This window comes from Stegodyphus dumicola, chromosome X1 (assembly GCF_044657685.1).
Source record: "Stegodyphus dumicola isolate Sdum_Otavi_A_Nest chromosome X1, ASM4465768v1".
Lineage (NCBI taxonomy): Eukaryota > Metazoa > Arthropoda > Arachnida > Araneae > Eresidae > Stegodyphus > Stegodyphus dumicola.
Genome location: NC_140780.1, coordinates 60,643,472 through 60,659,320, shown reverse-complemented (window position 1 = coordinate 60,659,320; position 15,849 = coordinate 60,643,472). Strand labels below are relative to the sequence as shown.

Here is a 15,849-nt window from a genome sequence, read left to right as displayed (position 1 = left end):
ATAAGCATATAGCTAAGCTTTGTCTCTGTATGGTATAATTGTGATAAATTAGAAGTTACATTATAAGATTGTAAATTATACTTTACAAGTCAAATCTTGTAGCTTTTTATACCCGTAATAACAAGAGAAAATACAAGTGCCGCTACCATATTAGCCAAGTTGTTACTGTTATGTTCTGTGTTTCGTAGTTTTAGACTATTTTCTTGCGCATATTTCATAACGGGTTAAAAAGAGTGCTTGGTATGTCCATTTGCTTCTTTGATAGAGCGGCTGAAAGTAAAACTATCCATTAACCGTTCATATTTCTGTATATGATAATTTCATCTCCTAAAGAGATTATGACAACTTTTTATATACCTTTCGCGAGTCCACCTTGCATCTGATCGCTGGCACTAGACGTGTTAAAGCCACTGTTCTTCATGATCTCTATAAGTTCAAATCTGAATGCAGATATATCTTGCTTAATTTCATTTACGTCATCCTCTGTCACTCCTTGATTATCAGCATTCCTCTGCTCCTTAGTAACGTAACGTCTTACAAGATTTCGCATTATTTTCTGTAAAAAAAATTACTTAATTGAGCACATATTGTCTACCTTTATGTACTTAAATATATTACATACATTAACTATAAATTCTTCAGTACATGTTTCGAGTAACACAAAATGAAAAAAAAAAAATCTAATTTGAAAAGCAATATACAAAATACAAAAAGAACGTATATAATATAGTACGCTTAAAAGAGATCAGGTTAGATCAGGTTAGAATAATTGAAAATGCTGATGTTAAAGGATTAAACAATATCTAATACGTATTCTTGTATAAACTGACATCATATCACGATTTTATTACTTTTTTATTATTGCTCTTTTTATTTCCAATCCTTTTTTATTGAGAGAGATTAGGAAGAGCTTGATGAGAAAAGCAATAATAATGGAAATAAATGATTTAATAAATACAGTCGGGTTATGATTTAATCAATTTAATAAACACATACAATCTTTTATAAATTTAATAAATACAGTTTATAATAACTGGAAATAAATGATTTAATAAATATAGTCGTTACCTGTATTTCTTAAAATGCTAGTTAAATATCATGTATGTGGAGAATGCAAAAGAAAGTTGCTCAGTGTTTTTCATCTCAGTAGAACTTAAAATAATAGTAGTTATTCTACAGAGATCTTTCCATCTGCTAAGTTTCGACATGTCAACAAATTTGAACTCTGTAATAACAGTGAGAGTTGCGGTGCTGTTCCCTGCTTATTGAGGAGACACTCAAAAATAACATACTCAGACGTTAAAGTTTTATAAAAATATTTTATTCTTTAAAGTTTGCACAGAATATACGGATATAAAACGAAGTGCTTGCAGTGCTACTAAATGAGCTATGTTGGCTATTTCGGAAAACTTTAGAAAGCCGAGTTTATAAAAATCATACGTAAAAGATACAAAGCATAGAAAATTCGTTGTCAGGTGGTATGAAAAAGTCTAAGTATAGTGATTCGAGGGAGGAGAAAAAAGGCACAGTTCTATATTTTGCATTTTTCATTTCTAGAAAGTAAGGTTTAGGATATATACTCAAGAGCCAAAACATTATGACCAGCCCTACATTTTCCGATGAAACGCGCCTGGATGATGTGGAAGGCACGTGATCAGGTGGAAGTGGTATTTAATTGCTGCTGGAGAGTCTGAAGAATCATTCTTTCACTTACTTCTGTGTGTGATGGGAAAGGCTGCGGATCTAAGCGACTTGCACATTGTAACGGCTAGAAGGCTCGGAACAAGTATTTCCGAAACTGCACGACTCGTGGGTTGTTCGCGATCTACAGTTGTTAGTACGTATGAAAAGTGGATGAATGACGGTGAAACCAGTAGTAGACGACATGGTGTTGGACGTCCACACGCTATCAAAGAGAAAGGTCGTCGGAGAATGTCTCGCATGGTAAAGCAAAACCGGAGCTAGACAGTGACTCAGCTGACAGCAGAATACAATGCAGGGCCAAGTAGAAAAATATCGGAGCACACTGTTCAGCTGACACTGTTGGATATGGGGCTACGCAGCAAACGTCCAACTCGTGTACCTTTGCTGACCAAGCGTCATCGCCAACTGCGCCTGCGCTGGGCCCGGGAACATCGCGAGTGGTCCATGGATCAGTGGGATAGAGTTGTCTGGTCAGATGAATCACGGTTTGTCATTCATCCCGCCGATGGCCGTGTCAGGATACGCCGTCTTCCAGGCGAGCAGTTGCTCCCTCAATGCACAGTAGGTCATACACAGGTCGGTGGTGGCGGTATTATGCTCTGGGGGACGTTCTCTTGGGCGTCTCTGGGACCCGTGGTTATGGTAGAGCAGACCATGAATGCTACAGGGTATCTGAACATCATTGCGGACCAGTTGCACCCTTACATGGCCTCTGTTTTTCCAGCTGGAAATGGAATGTTCCAACAGGACAACGCCCCGTGTCACAAGGCTACAATTGTGTTGGAGTGGTTCCAGGAACATGATGCTGATTTCCAGTTAATGTCCTGGCCGCCTAACTCACCGGATCTCAATCCGATAGAACACATTTTGGATATCATGGGACGGCAGCTCAGAGGTCAAAGACCACCAATTCGCAATATCTCGGATTTGCGTGACTGTTGCTACAACATCTGGTACAATCTGTCTCCAGCCATCTATCAAGGACTTGTGGCATCCATGCCAAGGCGGGTTGAAGCAGTGTTGCGCGCCAAAGGTGGCCCAACTCGTTATTGACAGGTGGTCATAATGTTTTGGCTCTTGAGTGTATATTAGATTTATATATATAGTAATTGCTCTAATACTGATAGAAAGCTGAACTTTTTCTGAAATATATGCCAAATGATTTCAAATTTCGATTCTAAGTCCCAAATTCTGTATAAATACGAAATTTTATAAAAACATGTGCAAGCCATTTCGGAAATTTTTGTGTTTAAAACTGAAGCTAAAAATATACACTTAGCGAGCTTCTAACTTAGCTCACACGCGATTTGAGTTCGAGATCACTGACATTACAACGTATTTCAGCTCTCATACTTAAGCTATGAAAGTATGCCTGTATAAAATTTTGTACAAAATTACAGATAGATTAATTTTTAAATGATTCACTTTTTACGCTGTTGAAAAATGCGTTTTTGTTATATCGAAGATAAGGGCTGGCGTCGGCACCCACTTGTGAATTCAAACAAAGAAACCTTCAGTAATTTGTAATTTTTACTCTCTTTCCACATTATAAGTGATTTCTCTAGGAATATTCAAGCAACACAAATTTATTCAAAACAAACATATTGCTTACATTTTTATGGAATAATTTATTTAGTATATTTTTTACATCTAATAAATCAGATATAAAAATTTCATTTGCTAATCATACAAGATTTCAGTCTAGCTTGTGAATGTTATATGTATAACTTGACTTTTGGTTGGAAATTTTGGCTTCCAAACTGGTTATTCATTATTTACAGCATAACGTAAAATCAAAAATAGTTTAAATAGAAGCGACAAGTTACAAAATATTAAATTACTATTAAATGCCGTTAAGTGGATAATGTCGTAAGGAGAAATTGAAGTAGTTTAATCCCTACTAATTTAGGTTTCAATTTTCCCTTGCTGTAGCAAACCTTTTGATAATACTGGTACAGAAAAGCCCAAGCAGAATGCATAGTAACGCTGCTTCTGCAAGAAGCAGTTTAAACTCGAAAAAATAAACTATATGATGAAGCAAATAATCTTAATTTATTATTTTAAAGCTGAGTTACTACAAGCGTAGTATGCAGCAACTTTCATCAGTATGCGTAATAATATGTAAAATTTCTTACCTTTTTATTAATAGGTATTTTTGTTGTCCTTTCTTTAAAATTAAATTTTTTTTCAAAATTTAATAAAATCAGTTATTATTTTTGTATAAAAAATCTATAAAAATATTTTAGTTTTCTCATTATTTTACATTATATCTTAAACGAACGAGTTTCATTTTGAACTCTGCCAGATGGAAATATGCTACTTGAAATTTCGATCCTTCATATTCAGATATATTTGTGATACAAAAAATTGCAAGCATAAATATTAGAAGATAAAAGACAGAGGTTTTTTTTAAGAAAGACCATAAAAAATTGAGAAGGTACATTTATGGAAGGTGTGCTACTGGATAATATAATAATGATATTTTACACCAAGAACCAGTAACTGTTTTGTACTTTGTTGAAAAGAAAACTCACGTGTATTTAAAAATATTTTCTTTTTGCTCTAGAAGATATGTAGCACTTTAATGTAAAACAGAAGTAAAAATTCCTGTTTAGATTATACGTAATTACTTTTATGGGAACATGATGTAGTTTATCTTTGTGCTTAAAGCATTAAGTTTATTTTCATCTCTAGTATATTATTTTCTTAAACATAAATGTGCTTTTCAATGAATAGTTAGATTTATTACGTTATTTATTGTACATTATAAACTCAATGAAAGGGAATAATCTTAAATGTATAGCGCTCTATGATAGTGCTAACTGAAACCAAGAAAATACATATTAACTATCAAATGAAATACATATAATGTGTATTTTGACATTTAAACCACAGAATGAAAATATTATTTCACTTATGCATAAATAAGTGATAAACATATGGTATAGTATATTTTACAATTCAGAACATAGAAAGTGTTTAACATTTTCTTACAAGCGTAAGACTGAAGCAGAATTACTTGTCATTTAAAAAATGAATTAAAAAATGTAAAATAGTAATGCTTTACCTTGTATCGTAGGTCTCTTTCACTCGCTTGCTTAGCTTTCCTCTAAAAACATTGAACAAATGAATCATGCTTAGAATTATAAAGAAATAATTATATTTATGAACTTTAGAGCACTGTTTAATTCTGATCAGTAAGAAACTTTCAAGATTCAGGCAAGCATTCTTTAAACCAAAGCAAGCATTCTTCAGATTCATGAACATACAAAAGGCTTTCTTTAAGAACACACTTTAGCAGTAATCACTGCGGCGGAAAAATGTTCATTAAGTTATTCAGTTTTAATGCGTGATATTAGAGTGCAAGACTATATTGAGTAAGCATAAGTTCGTATACAAATCAATTAAAAAAACAACAATACTTTCCCCAAAAGTTTCACATTACTATTCCTTTTTATGTGAAATTTAACATAATGACCGAAAGAATGACACATTACAATAACCAATATTTTATATGACATATTACTTTTATTTAGGTATTTAAATAACTACCTGAGTTTCTGAGTTTGGTGTCATAGGCAGTAGTGGCATTGGTTTCAAGAGATGCCATCGTTGTTGTTAGAAATTAAAAAAAAATCTTAACAGTGTTTCCTCTTTTGGTTTCAAACTTGTATTATGCGATTTCAGAACCAAAATACGGTTCTTACAGAAAGTAAACATTTAGCTGCCAAACCGAGTTTTACCATCAAAGTGTTGCTTTAAAAAGGAACAGCTAATTGCAAAGATATGAGAAATCAGAGAAATGATAGAAATGGCAAGAGATGCGTACACATTATTAAATTCTCATACTGCTGTGACGTTGGAAAAGTACGAAGCTTGAACATACGAGGCCAAATACACTAACGGGGTGCTGGTAAATGTGAAGTTAAGAAGTTTTAGTTATTGATATCCTAAGATAGTCTATACAGCGTTCTTCAAGAATATATTATTGATCACCTCTCTACTTATATAATATGATTACACAGGTAGAGAGGTGATTAAATTTTTATTATAAAACATTTAAATTAAACAGCACTTCATGTTAAATATTGTAGATGCTGACTTGCTGTAAGCGTGGATTTTACTAGTGTCTAAGATGCCAGTTGCGTAGCAGACGAGTGCATTTTGTTAGCAGTATGCACATGCATGAACAGTCGAAATCTAGGGTGATAATCTTTTTTTCGGGAAAATTTTTAATTGTTATGAATATCTGTTACATGATTAATATTATAGAATGGCGGAATATTTTAAGCATACAACACATTCACTAAGTGCAATGCGAAAGCTGTCAAGTTACTATATGTGCTTATACAATGCTCAACAAATGTACGTCTTACTATCATTTCCATGCATCTATGAAGAATCATTCAGAACAAAATGAATACTCACTATTAATAACTTTGGGATGTGAGGAGAATGAAAGGAAAAAAACAGTAGATCATTAATGATGAAAGAATTTAATGAATAAAGATTTCATAGTTTTTACGCGCAGTTATTAAATCAAAATTCTGAACATAACGATGCACTAAAAGTTGCTATCAGTTCAAGTAATAGTACTTAAAGTTTCTACCACGTCTCATTTATAGGTAAAAAATCGTGTTAAAATAGTAATCATACACATTATGTGTCATCACATCATTCATAGTATGCGATCGTTAAAAATCATGCAAATTATAGACATATGCGGTCTATAAAATCATCACATATCTGTCATGTTTATATAAAGTTTTTAAAGGTTAGTTTTATTTATTCAATATAGCATCAACATTGAGTACATTTACAATAAGAAAAGCGATTACAGCTAGTAAAAATAACTCAGTTTATTATATACTATAAAATATAAAAGCCACATTTGCAAATATTAGAAAATATTTATAAATGTTAGCAATATCTGTAAACATTAGAAAATATAAATAAACTTAAGAATTAGATATCTTTAAACTATCTGATCTACAGAAACGAAAACTGATACACTTAAAAGAAAAAATAGGCAAGAACTTCAAAATAAAATATGTTTTAAATATTAGACTGTGAACTGAAGAAAGCACAAGGTCAATACATACACTCAAATTTAATTAGGTCAATGAAACTGATAATAAGATCTTAATATTCAACTTGGAAAATATTGCGAATAAAATGATACAATTTCTCAGCTCTGAAGAATAAGCCTCATATAATACACATACTTAATGAAAACTTATACTACACTAATATTAAATAATTCTAAAAGCTAAATCCTGAATAAAATATGATTTAAATTTCACTGCGAAACCAAGAACGTGTCATAAGGCAGGATTAACATTGAAATCAGAACTTATGTGATTTTTATAGTAGGAGAAAATTACCCGTATTGTTTTTAGATCTTTTTTCTTGACAGTTCTTGTAGCACAGAACTTCCTTTTCAACCAGCGAAAGAGATACATGGCGCTTTTAGGAGTAGGAATGATGTTGAATGGAGGAGGCACTGTTGCTCCGTCTTCAAAGTAACTAAGCCACAGTTTGGTCCTTGCGAATTTCCATTCAACATCGGCGTGTTCCTGATAAAATGATTTCGTTACATCATAATGAAACTGGCAAAATATTATAGGAAAGTACGAATTAGGAAAGATTACAAAAACATAAACAGTTTCTTACGGAAATAATTTGGTATGAATGATTCATCATGGCTATGAGGAGGTTGAGGAGGACAACGACATTGATAACACAATAGGAACCGAACATCAGCAGTCCCCAGAATCTGGTATAGCTTTGAATCCCAGTCAATTCAAAATTATCCAAGTCTATGAGACCGAAACTCGCCCAAAAGAGAGTTTGCGAAGATTCAAACAAACTGTAATAGAAATCATTGAACAAGTATTATTAATGGGGTAAAATTATTTCTTTGAGCTTAAGAGAGAAACTCGTAAATGGGAAAAATAGTTACCTTTAGTGGAAAAGGGCATATGTACTTGAAAATTATTAATTGAGAAAAAATTTGTTTATTATCTCTTTACTATCATTTCGTGAGTTTTTATTAAAACATCTCACAAACGTGAGGCTCCTTAAGAATACTCGATAACTGACTGAGAAGCTTCAATAGCTCAGTAAATCAAGCATAAAAGCATTTTTTGGGTAATGGTTTATAACAGTGATAGGTCTCAAAGTTTAAATAGTCAGTCGTGCTATTTAAACTTGCTACTATTGCTGGTAAATAACAAACTAGTTTACTGGGACTGTTTGCTGGTTTACCAGGATTTTGAATAAAATGCTTTAATAAATGGTTGTATTTAATACAGAAAGATGCTAGTGATATTTCTCTTTAAACTACTGTAATAATGAAGTTTTTACACAGTAAATGTTTTAAACAGTAATATAAATTTTTCCCACTTTATAAGATATGTATGCACATTAGAGTTAGATTAACTAAAATTAACGGCTAATAAATATATAGTGACTTCTGTAGGTTACGATTTTAAATTAGGTACCTAATAAATATATCTCTGTTTCTATGGATTATAGTTTTAAATCCATTTGATGCCTTTATAAAAAGAAGTTTTAATTTCTCATATCGTGATTTTCATTTAAAAGTTTCAACTTCTAATATCTCTACCTCAAGACAGAAGAGAAACACGCCTCAAATAAATAATAAAAGTGAAGCAACAACCTGTTTTAGGGGTATATTTTCTATGGTAAAAATCTGCGCCTAACACAGGTTGTTGCTTCTCATTTATGATGCTCTACCTCCCAAAAGTTAAGTATGCGATGTGAAGTCTCATATAGTAATCGCTGACAGGGATTTTAATGGGTGAATATTACTGCTGTTATCAGTGAATATACAAAAATATCAAATGATATGACGAAAAAAAAGATTTTCTACGCGAAAAGTAGGTAAATTAGAAGTAGTGCTAAATTGATTCATTTGCGCATACAAAACAACCATGCATGAAGCTTTTCTTGATCAAAGGAAACTTCTAATGAGTGTCAACTCCTAATGAATGGTTTTGTATTTCACTATCTTTGTTAAGAAATAAACAATACGTTTAGAAGCCTTTCAACAGTGGTTGCTTATGGAAACCTTGTAGAGCAGTTCATTCAGGAAGTCGCCAGTTTCTTTTTTGTGGACTGTTCTAACATTCCTGTATTACGAAAAGAATTCCAAACAAGCAGGATATTTATCCGAGACCCATGAGATCGTTCTAAGGTAATATAAACCTTGATAACCGTTATCATGCTAATGGCCAAACGAAATCTCTACAACGAGCGACCGCATCTGGTGTTAAAGCAGTGGTTGATACAGCAGTAGAAAAGTCGATATCTTGCAAGCATTCGGAGGAGAAACGTAAATACCGAAGAAATTTATGCCTGGTATACCTGCAGGAACTAAGCCCACAGAAGCTGACTTAAGTGGAACCGTCATCATACAAACTGGACAGAATCGCAACGGTCCAATATACTCTTCACGAATGAACTGAGATTCATCCTAAAATCACACAACAGACTTCTAGAATCAGAAAAGTAACCAAGAGTTTGGCCAAAGAAAACAACATGCAATCAACACAACAGTATCTTTAAACATTACGTTTTTAACACTCGAAGTTCGACCTGGGTTCGATTCTAGGCAAACCGGGCTGGCTTTTTCTTGGTTAAAAAGATGTCCCCGAGGGCATCCCTTCCCTTAAGCAGATAACCCTCGCGTGCCTTACCATAATCAATAAACCAAACTAAATCAACTTGCGTGTGTTCAAAATGGTTGCTGTAACTGTAGAAAGTTCACGTTCATGTGACCTCGCAAGAGTGCGCTATATATCGCAAGAGTGCGCTATATATAAGCAGGTATATGTTTTCACTCAGTATAAGACAGCTCTCGTACAAGAACAAGGCTTGACGGAGAAGTATTGATTACGTGTAGTTGTCGGCGTATTTTTACGGAATGTAAATTCCATCGAAATTCAGCGGATTTTTTTTTGGGGGGGGTGTTCGGTAAAGTTTGCTTCGCCAATTAATTACCGAAAACTTCTCTAAGACTCTTAATGTTTTCTACGTGAATGAAAGTTATTACCTACCTTGCAGAGCTGTGTTAGCTGAGTGAAGAGAGAATATAAGGTATTTTCTCCCTTTTTCCAGCATGATTTCGTGGTGTAACGGTAGCAGATTCGGCGCGTATTTGAGAGGTCCAGGTTGGAGTCCCGGAGACGACATTGCACTTTTTTCACATCTCCTGCTTTAAAATAATCTAAGTCGATGCGTAGCTTGCATCAAATCAGAGAAGGTAACATGCCATATTAGAGTTGTTGTTAAATGCACCAAATGTAAATAAGCAGTTAGGAGGATAATATGTTCCTTAGGTGAAGTAGGTAATTAAAGAGTTGAACTTTAACATCAATATATTTGTTACTTTTTTATTATTATTTGAGTTTATAATTGCGTTAACTAATGCAAAGTGGCTACTAATTGTGTTGTGAAATATGGAGTTACTTCAAACGTAATTTTCTGCAGTAATATTTTATTTTATTGGCCCTTGCTAACTTTTGGAAGGTAATGTAATTTCTCAACCATCAAGAGGTTTAAATCACAATATTTAGTGAATTAAATCAACATTCTGTTCCATAATTTTAAAACTTCGTTTGCGTATATTAATTATTAATAGCTGAAAATATACCAATAATCTGTTTCCCAATATGCTAATATGTTACATATTCAAATTTTTATTCAGCCTAAATAGGCATAAAACGAAGAAAAAAAAAGAAACGTAGTTAAAATCGGAATTTGTAAAATATATCTATATCCTTAATTGGCAGGTAGATGAATTATTTTTAGTACTTGAACATACTCACTTGGAGAACCTCCTCCACGTGAAACAAGCTGAATGATCCAGTTTACTGTCCTGACCGTTTTTACCGGAGAAACAAACTTGTCGCTCCATATCAGCATAATACCAGAGAAGCTGGTTCATGCCGCATGCAAATGCGAAAAGCACCAATGTGTATACAAAGAAAAACTTAATAATATCAATCACCATTCTTCCAAGGCATATTTGAAGAGGTCCCAGGTAGGGGTTCACGGAAAAAATGTACACCAGTTTCAGAGAACTAAAAAGGATAAAAAAAAATACTTAGAAAGTATGGGAATCTAGTAAAACTTGAAATGAAACAAATAAAAATGAATCACATTTTCAAAGAAAAGCAGACAAGTAACTAAGCATCAGGTTCGAAAAATTGGTTGAGGGTAAAGGAACAGAAGGTGAATAAAAATTAGTAATTTTATAGGTCTCGGGAAAAAATTGTTAAAAACTTGTAAATTAGTCATTTTCAGCGTAAGAAAAGGTAACCCAAAAGGAAGAATACTTCTTTTGCCACGATGAAGAAAAATATTTCTTTTGCCACGTTTTCAGAATTGAAAAAAAATCATATATTATATATATATATATATATATGTGATGTATCAGCTTTAGTCGTAGCTTAAATAATCAGACGATAAGTTTAAAAAACAGTATCCATTTATTATTATTCAGGAGAAATAGCAGTTACAAAAATCAGATATCCGGAATAAATAAAAAAGAATTACTAATAACTTTTTGTATGAAGTTTACTGCATCGTGACATTAAAGAAAAGCCCCGATATTCCTTTTGCGAGTCCTTTTATAGCCTCTGGAAAGGCGGAGCTTCCAAAAATGACGTCAGCCTCGTCAGCCAATCCAGTTCGCTTTAAATATTTCCAGAACATTCTATAACTGTACGTGTAGAAAAGGCGGAAAAAGCAACTTGACTACGGGGCTGTGGATTTAACTCCACGTACTTTCAAATAAGAGAACGTCGCCATTAAAAAAGAAAAGACATACAGTTAGAATTTTAAGTGTATTCTTGATTATGGAATTTTATTATTACAAATATATATATATCCGAAAACTAACTTCTCGAAACTAATAGTATTTATTAGTTTCGCGCAGAATGCTACGAAATTAAGTAATTAGGAATGATTTAAAATATATAGAATTAATAAAAACCGAATGAGGTGAATTTTCTAAAAGGAAGATACAAATTAAACAATTGAACTTGAAAACGAACACTAAAGTAAATTAAAGCAAAAGGGAAAGAAAATTTACGTAAGAATAAATAATGCTTGATAATTCTTTAGACTTTGTCAAGAAGCAACCGAAAGAGTTGTCAGCAGAGTCACTTTTCTGAATTATACTTGAATGAATTAAAAAATTAATCAAAGAAAATTTTAAACCATTAAATGAGAATTCATTAACATAAAATTTGAAGCACTTGAGAAAATGTTTATAAAAGTTGTAATCACATTGCCAAGAACACTAACAAATTATATAAAAATTAATGGATTTTTAAAAATAATATATGCTATGAAAATTATTTGAAACAATTGCATTAATAATATGAAAAGCTATGATTTTGGAAATCTTTTCACCTCTCTTTCATTAAATGAAATCAAAAATAGTCTTCTTTCAATTTAGGACATCTTTCCAGAATTAAATAGAAATAATTAAATAAATTATGAGAATTTAGTTTCATGCAATTCTGTAAGCAAAATAAAAATTTAAATTTACTTTAAATACATTGATGATATTATTAAATACAATAACTTTAGTTTAACTGAAAATGCCAGTATCTGTTCAAAATGTTTAAAACTTAACAAAACAAATACTAACAACAACGATGTTGATTACCTTGATATTAAATTCGCAATTTTATAAAATATGTTTTTTGACAAAAGAAGACAGTTTAGCTTTAACATTAATAAACTAATCAACTGTAATCCATTATCTCTAAAAAAGTAGTTGGCTACAGAATAATCAATCAAATTTTAAGAATTAAAAAATTGTTCTGAATTTGAAGCCCTTCATAAAGAAATTCATCTTTTCAAAATTACACTTATTCACATTAAAATCGCTGTTAATTTTTTTTAATTGCCACTTCAAAAACTGCACGGCTTTAGTTTTTCTTCTTATTAATGATAAGAAATATTTAAATCTGAAGATGAGGTATTTACTGGATACGCAACAATTTAAATATGGAAATCTGTAAAAATTCCCACTGGCACTGCCGCCTACAAAAGGCCATTTCTATTCCTGTCCCGTCATTCGCCAAACAGTTAAGACCTTTTTGCTGTTAAATTTATTGCCTTCTTTTTTCTACTTTCCTTGCGATTAGTTTTGCCCTTTTTAGTAAAATAAAGCTCTCTTTGCAATATATCCCAATTTTAAATCTAAAATTAAAAATTTTCACCTTCTTAATATAAACAATAGTATTACTTTTACAATTAATACAATACAATAATTTTTACAATTATTTACAATTAAAAATAAGATTATCCTAATTTAAAGAACAGCGTTATTTTTATTTTCTATTTTTAATCAGCAGCAGTTCTACAGCTAAACTTGTGTATATCAAACAATACAACTAGTAAAACTTGGATAAAATTTTACTTATTAATTTTTCCTTTTTACTGTAGCTTCGAACCCTTTTTATTTATACCTGCTTTTAAAAACAGTATTTTAATTTCAAATTTCCATTGTATGGGAAAATTAGCTTTCTAGCAATTAACTTTGGTATTTAAAACATTCTTTTTATTTGTAACCGTCATCAGATTTTGTTCTTCGATTTTGGTTTTCCTCCTTGGCCTTTTGAGTCCTCTGTCTGAATAAATTTTGGAATTTTATATTTTACAATAATCCGCATTTACAAACTTTAATCAATTTTACCATTTCTGAAATTTTGGTTTCTCTTCCATTTGTCTTTTTCTTAGTAACTTGTACAGAGTACCAATACGGATTTCCAAGTTACTAAATTCTAAAATTTAAAGTTAATAAATTTTATACCTTATAAGGTATTTCTCCCACCTTCTTGGCGAGCCTTCGGGGCGTAGTGGGCAGCAGAATGTAGCTGGTATTCCAGAGGTTCGCGATTCGATTCCCGGTGAAGGCGTTGTTAATTTTTGATCTCTACGGCTTTACCAATTAACCTAATGTCTCTACAACCTTTTGTTTAAAAGCAACTAGACTCTTAGTCTGTTATAGAGTTATGGAACTAATTTCGAATGACGTGGAAGAACGTGATTGAGGATTGGTTTCAGATAACAGCAAGCAGCAAGTTCGGTCTTCGGTCTTTAAAAAAAAAAAAAAAAAAAAAAAAAAAATCATTAAAAAATTATTCTAAACTTTGTACTAACTCATTTAATTATTTCTAATTAAAAAAATTCTTTGATTAATTTTGCAGTTCATCCAGATATAAGTCAGAAACGCTACTTCCTTAGTTAGTAATCTCTCTGCTGTTTCTTGAGAAAGACAAAAAATTATCAAGTGTTAATTAAAATAATGCGAATTTCGGTTTGTTTTAGCGCTAATTTACTTCTATTCCTGTTTCATTTCCCAAGGTTTTGATGCAATTGTTTTTCATTTGTGCTTTCCTGTTATAAAATTCACCTTATGTAATTGATACTAACTTTACATACTTTATCTCTTTTTTCTCACTCTCTCTCTATAGTGGTGCAGATATGGAAATCTTTAGCACTTTGAAGAAACAAGGAAATTAACAAAACGAAAAGTTTAGAACTAAAGAAACTAAACAACTAAGGAAAGGACAATATACACAGCCGCGTGCTACGTCAGGCTAATGCTAAATAGTATGAAATTATATCTGTGGACGACTGGTTAGTTTTACTGGTATTTCATATACATGGTCGAGATTTAGTTTGTCTTCGATATAACATTCACCACAGCTGCGTTCTGCATATTAAAAAATATCTATAATGATATTAATACATTTTATGTTCAATTTTCAGCCTTCTATAGTTTTTAGGGGCTTCGTTTTCAGTAACATATAATGTGAAAATAAACCAGATGAGAATGAATAGCACTTGTGTTGGTTGCATTCTTTTGCAACTTTTTTCTAAACGTATCCTTTAAGTGTTATTCACTACTTTTACTTAATCAGAATTTTATTGTACTGTAATAAACTAGAAATCGGACACTCATATTTCTAGAAATTTAAGGCAGATCTATTTTCTATTAAAACTTATTTTGAAATTAAAGTTATTTTATAACGGCTTTGATAAATTCAGCTAATAACTCCTATTATTTAGTAAAAATACATTAATGGTAATTTTTTTCACAAGACCATTTAATATTATTTTCTTTACTTCAAAAAGATAATTAGGCTTTTCGATGCAGGGTGTGGGAAAATTAGCTCTGCCTGCCGTGAGGATTCGAACCACGGATCTCCAGCTTACTAGCTGGAAACGCTGTCTGCTTGTACCCTACACTGAGAAATGTGAAAATTCCTCATAATTCTTCACGTTATTTATACGTTTAAAATACTCATGGTTTAATCTACGGTGGTTTACTCATGGTTTAATTAACTTCATGCCTTTCCGCATCTTCATTTAAATATATTTGGAACACTATTAGGGTGATAACGATAGCAATTTATTTGCAAATAGAGATGAGGGTAATTTCCTTTATGAAAATTAAGAGAAAATAAAGTATTTAAAGTATAAATTTCGGAGTTTATGTTCCAGAAAATGAGTTCAGAAACAATGTGTATTTTTGGAAAAATGGAAAAAAAATTCTTAGTTTGTATAAAAACAAAACACAAGTAAATCTGGAAACAAAATTCTAGTTTAGAAAAGCTGCAGAGTCTTCATATTACATTGATGACTTCTTACAGGCTAAATAATTCAGAAACAGTAATTACCGGTATGTTTGTTTTCTACAGGGCGTTCGAAAAGTGCATTGGTGTTCTTATTTCCTTAAATCTTGATTCTAGACATGTACTTGCATTTACCAAGTTTCCCAAAATGAGAAATTATTGTATGAAAACAGTTTCAATACTGTGGTTTGGAAGGCTGTAATTATAAAACTTGAAATTTTTATTAGTTGAGTATTTAACATAATTTAATAAGTTAAATACAAAAAGATCCACACCTTTAAATGTAAAATTTGTGGAAATATTTAAAAAAAATTTCGAGTAAAATACAGGTAGCACTCGTAATTAGGACTACAGAACTTTCTTGAAAATATTAGCTGAAGAATCTTGTTTGAAAATACTGCGTGTAGAGAAAAGTATTTCCGCAAAGAGAACAGAATTCAACACATTTCATGAAAATATTTAT

The 15,849-nt window shown here is 31.8% G+C and overlaps 1 protein-coding gene across 2 annotated transcripts in view; it reads right to left on the bottom strand.

The window, feature by feature from the left end:
• The window catches only part of LOC118185692 (transient receptor potential-gamma protein-like), a 438,602-nt gene that overhangs the window by 12,954 nt on the left and 409,799 nt on the right, over nt 1–15,849 (bottom strand). For both annotated transcript variants that reach the window (XM_085808683.1, XM_035355739.2), the window contains 5 exons: nt 10,557–10,811; nt 7,378–7,573; nt 7,089–7,280; nt 4,772–4,813; nt 358–556 (listed from right to left, as the gene is read on the bottom strand). In XM_085808683.1, coding sequence (XP_085664809.1) covers nt 358–556; nt 4,772–4,813; nt 7,089–7,280; nt 7,378–7,573; nt 10,557–10,811 — 884 coding nt within the window. The remainder of the gene's footprint in view (nt 1–357; nt 557–4,771; nt 4,814–7,088; nt 7,281–7,377; nt 7,574–10,556; nt 10,812–15,849) is intronic.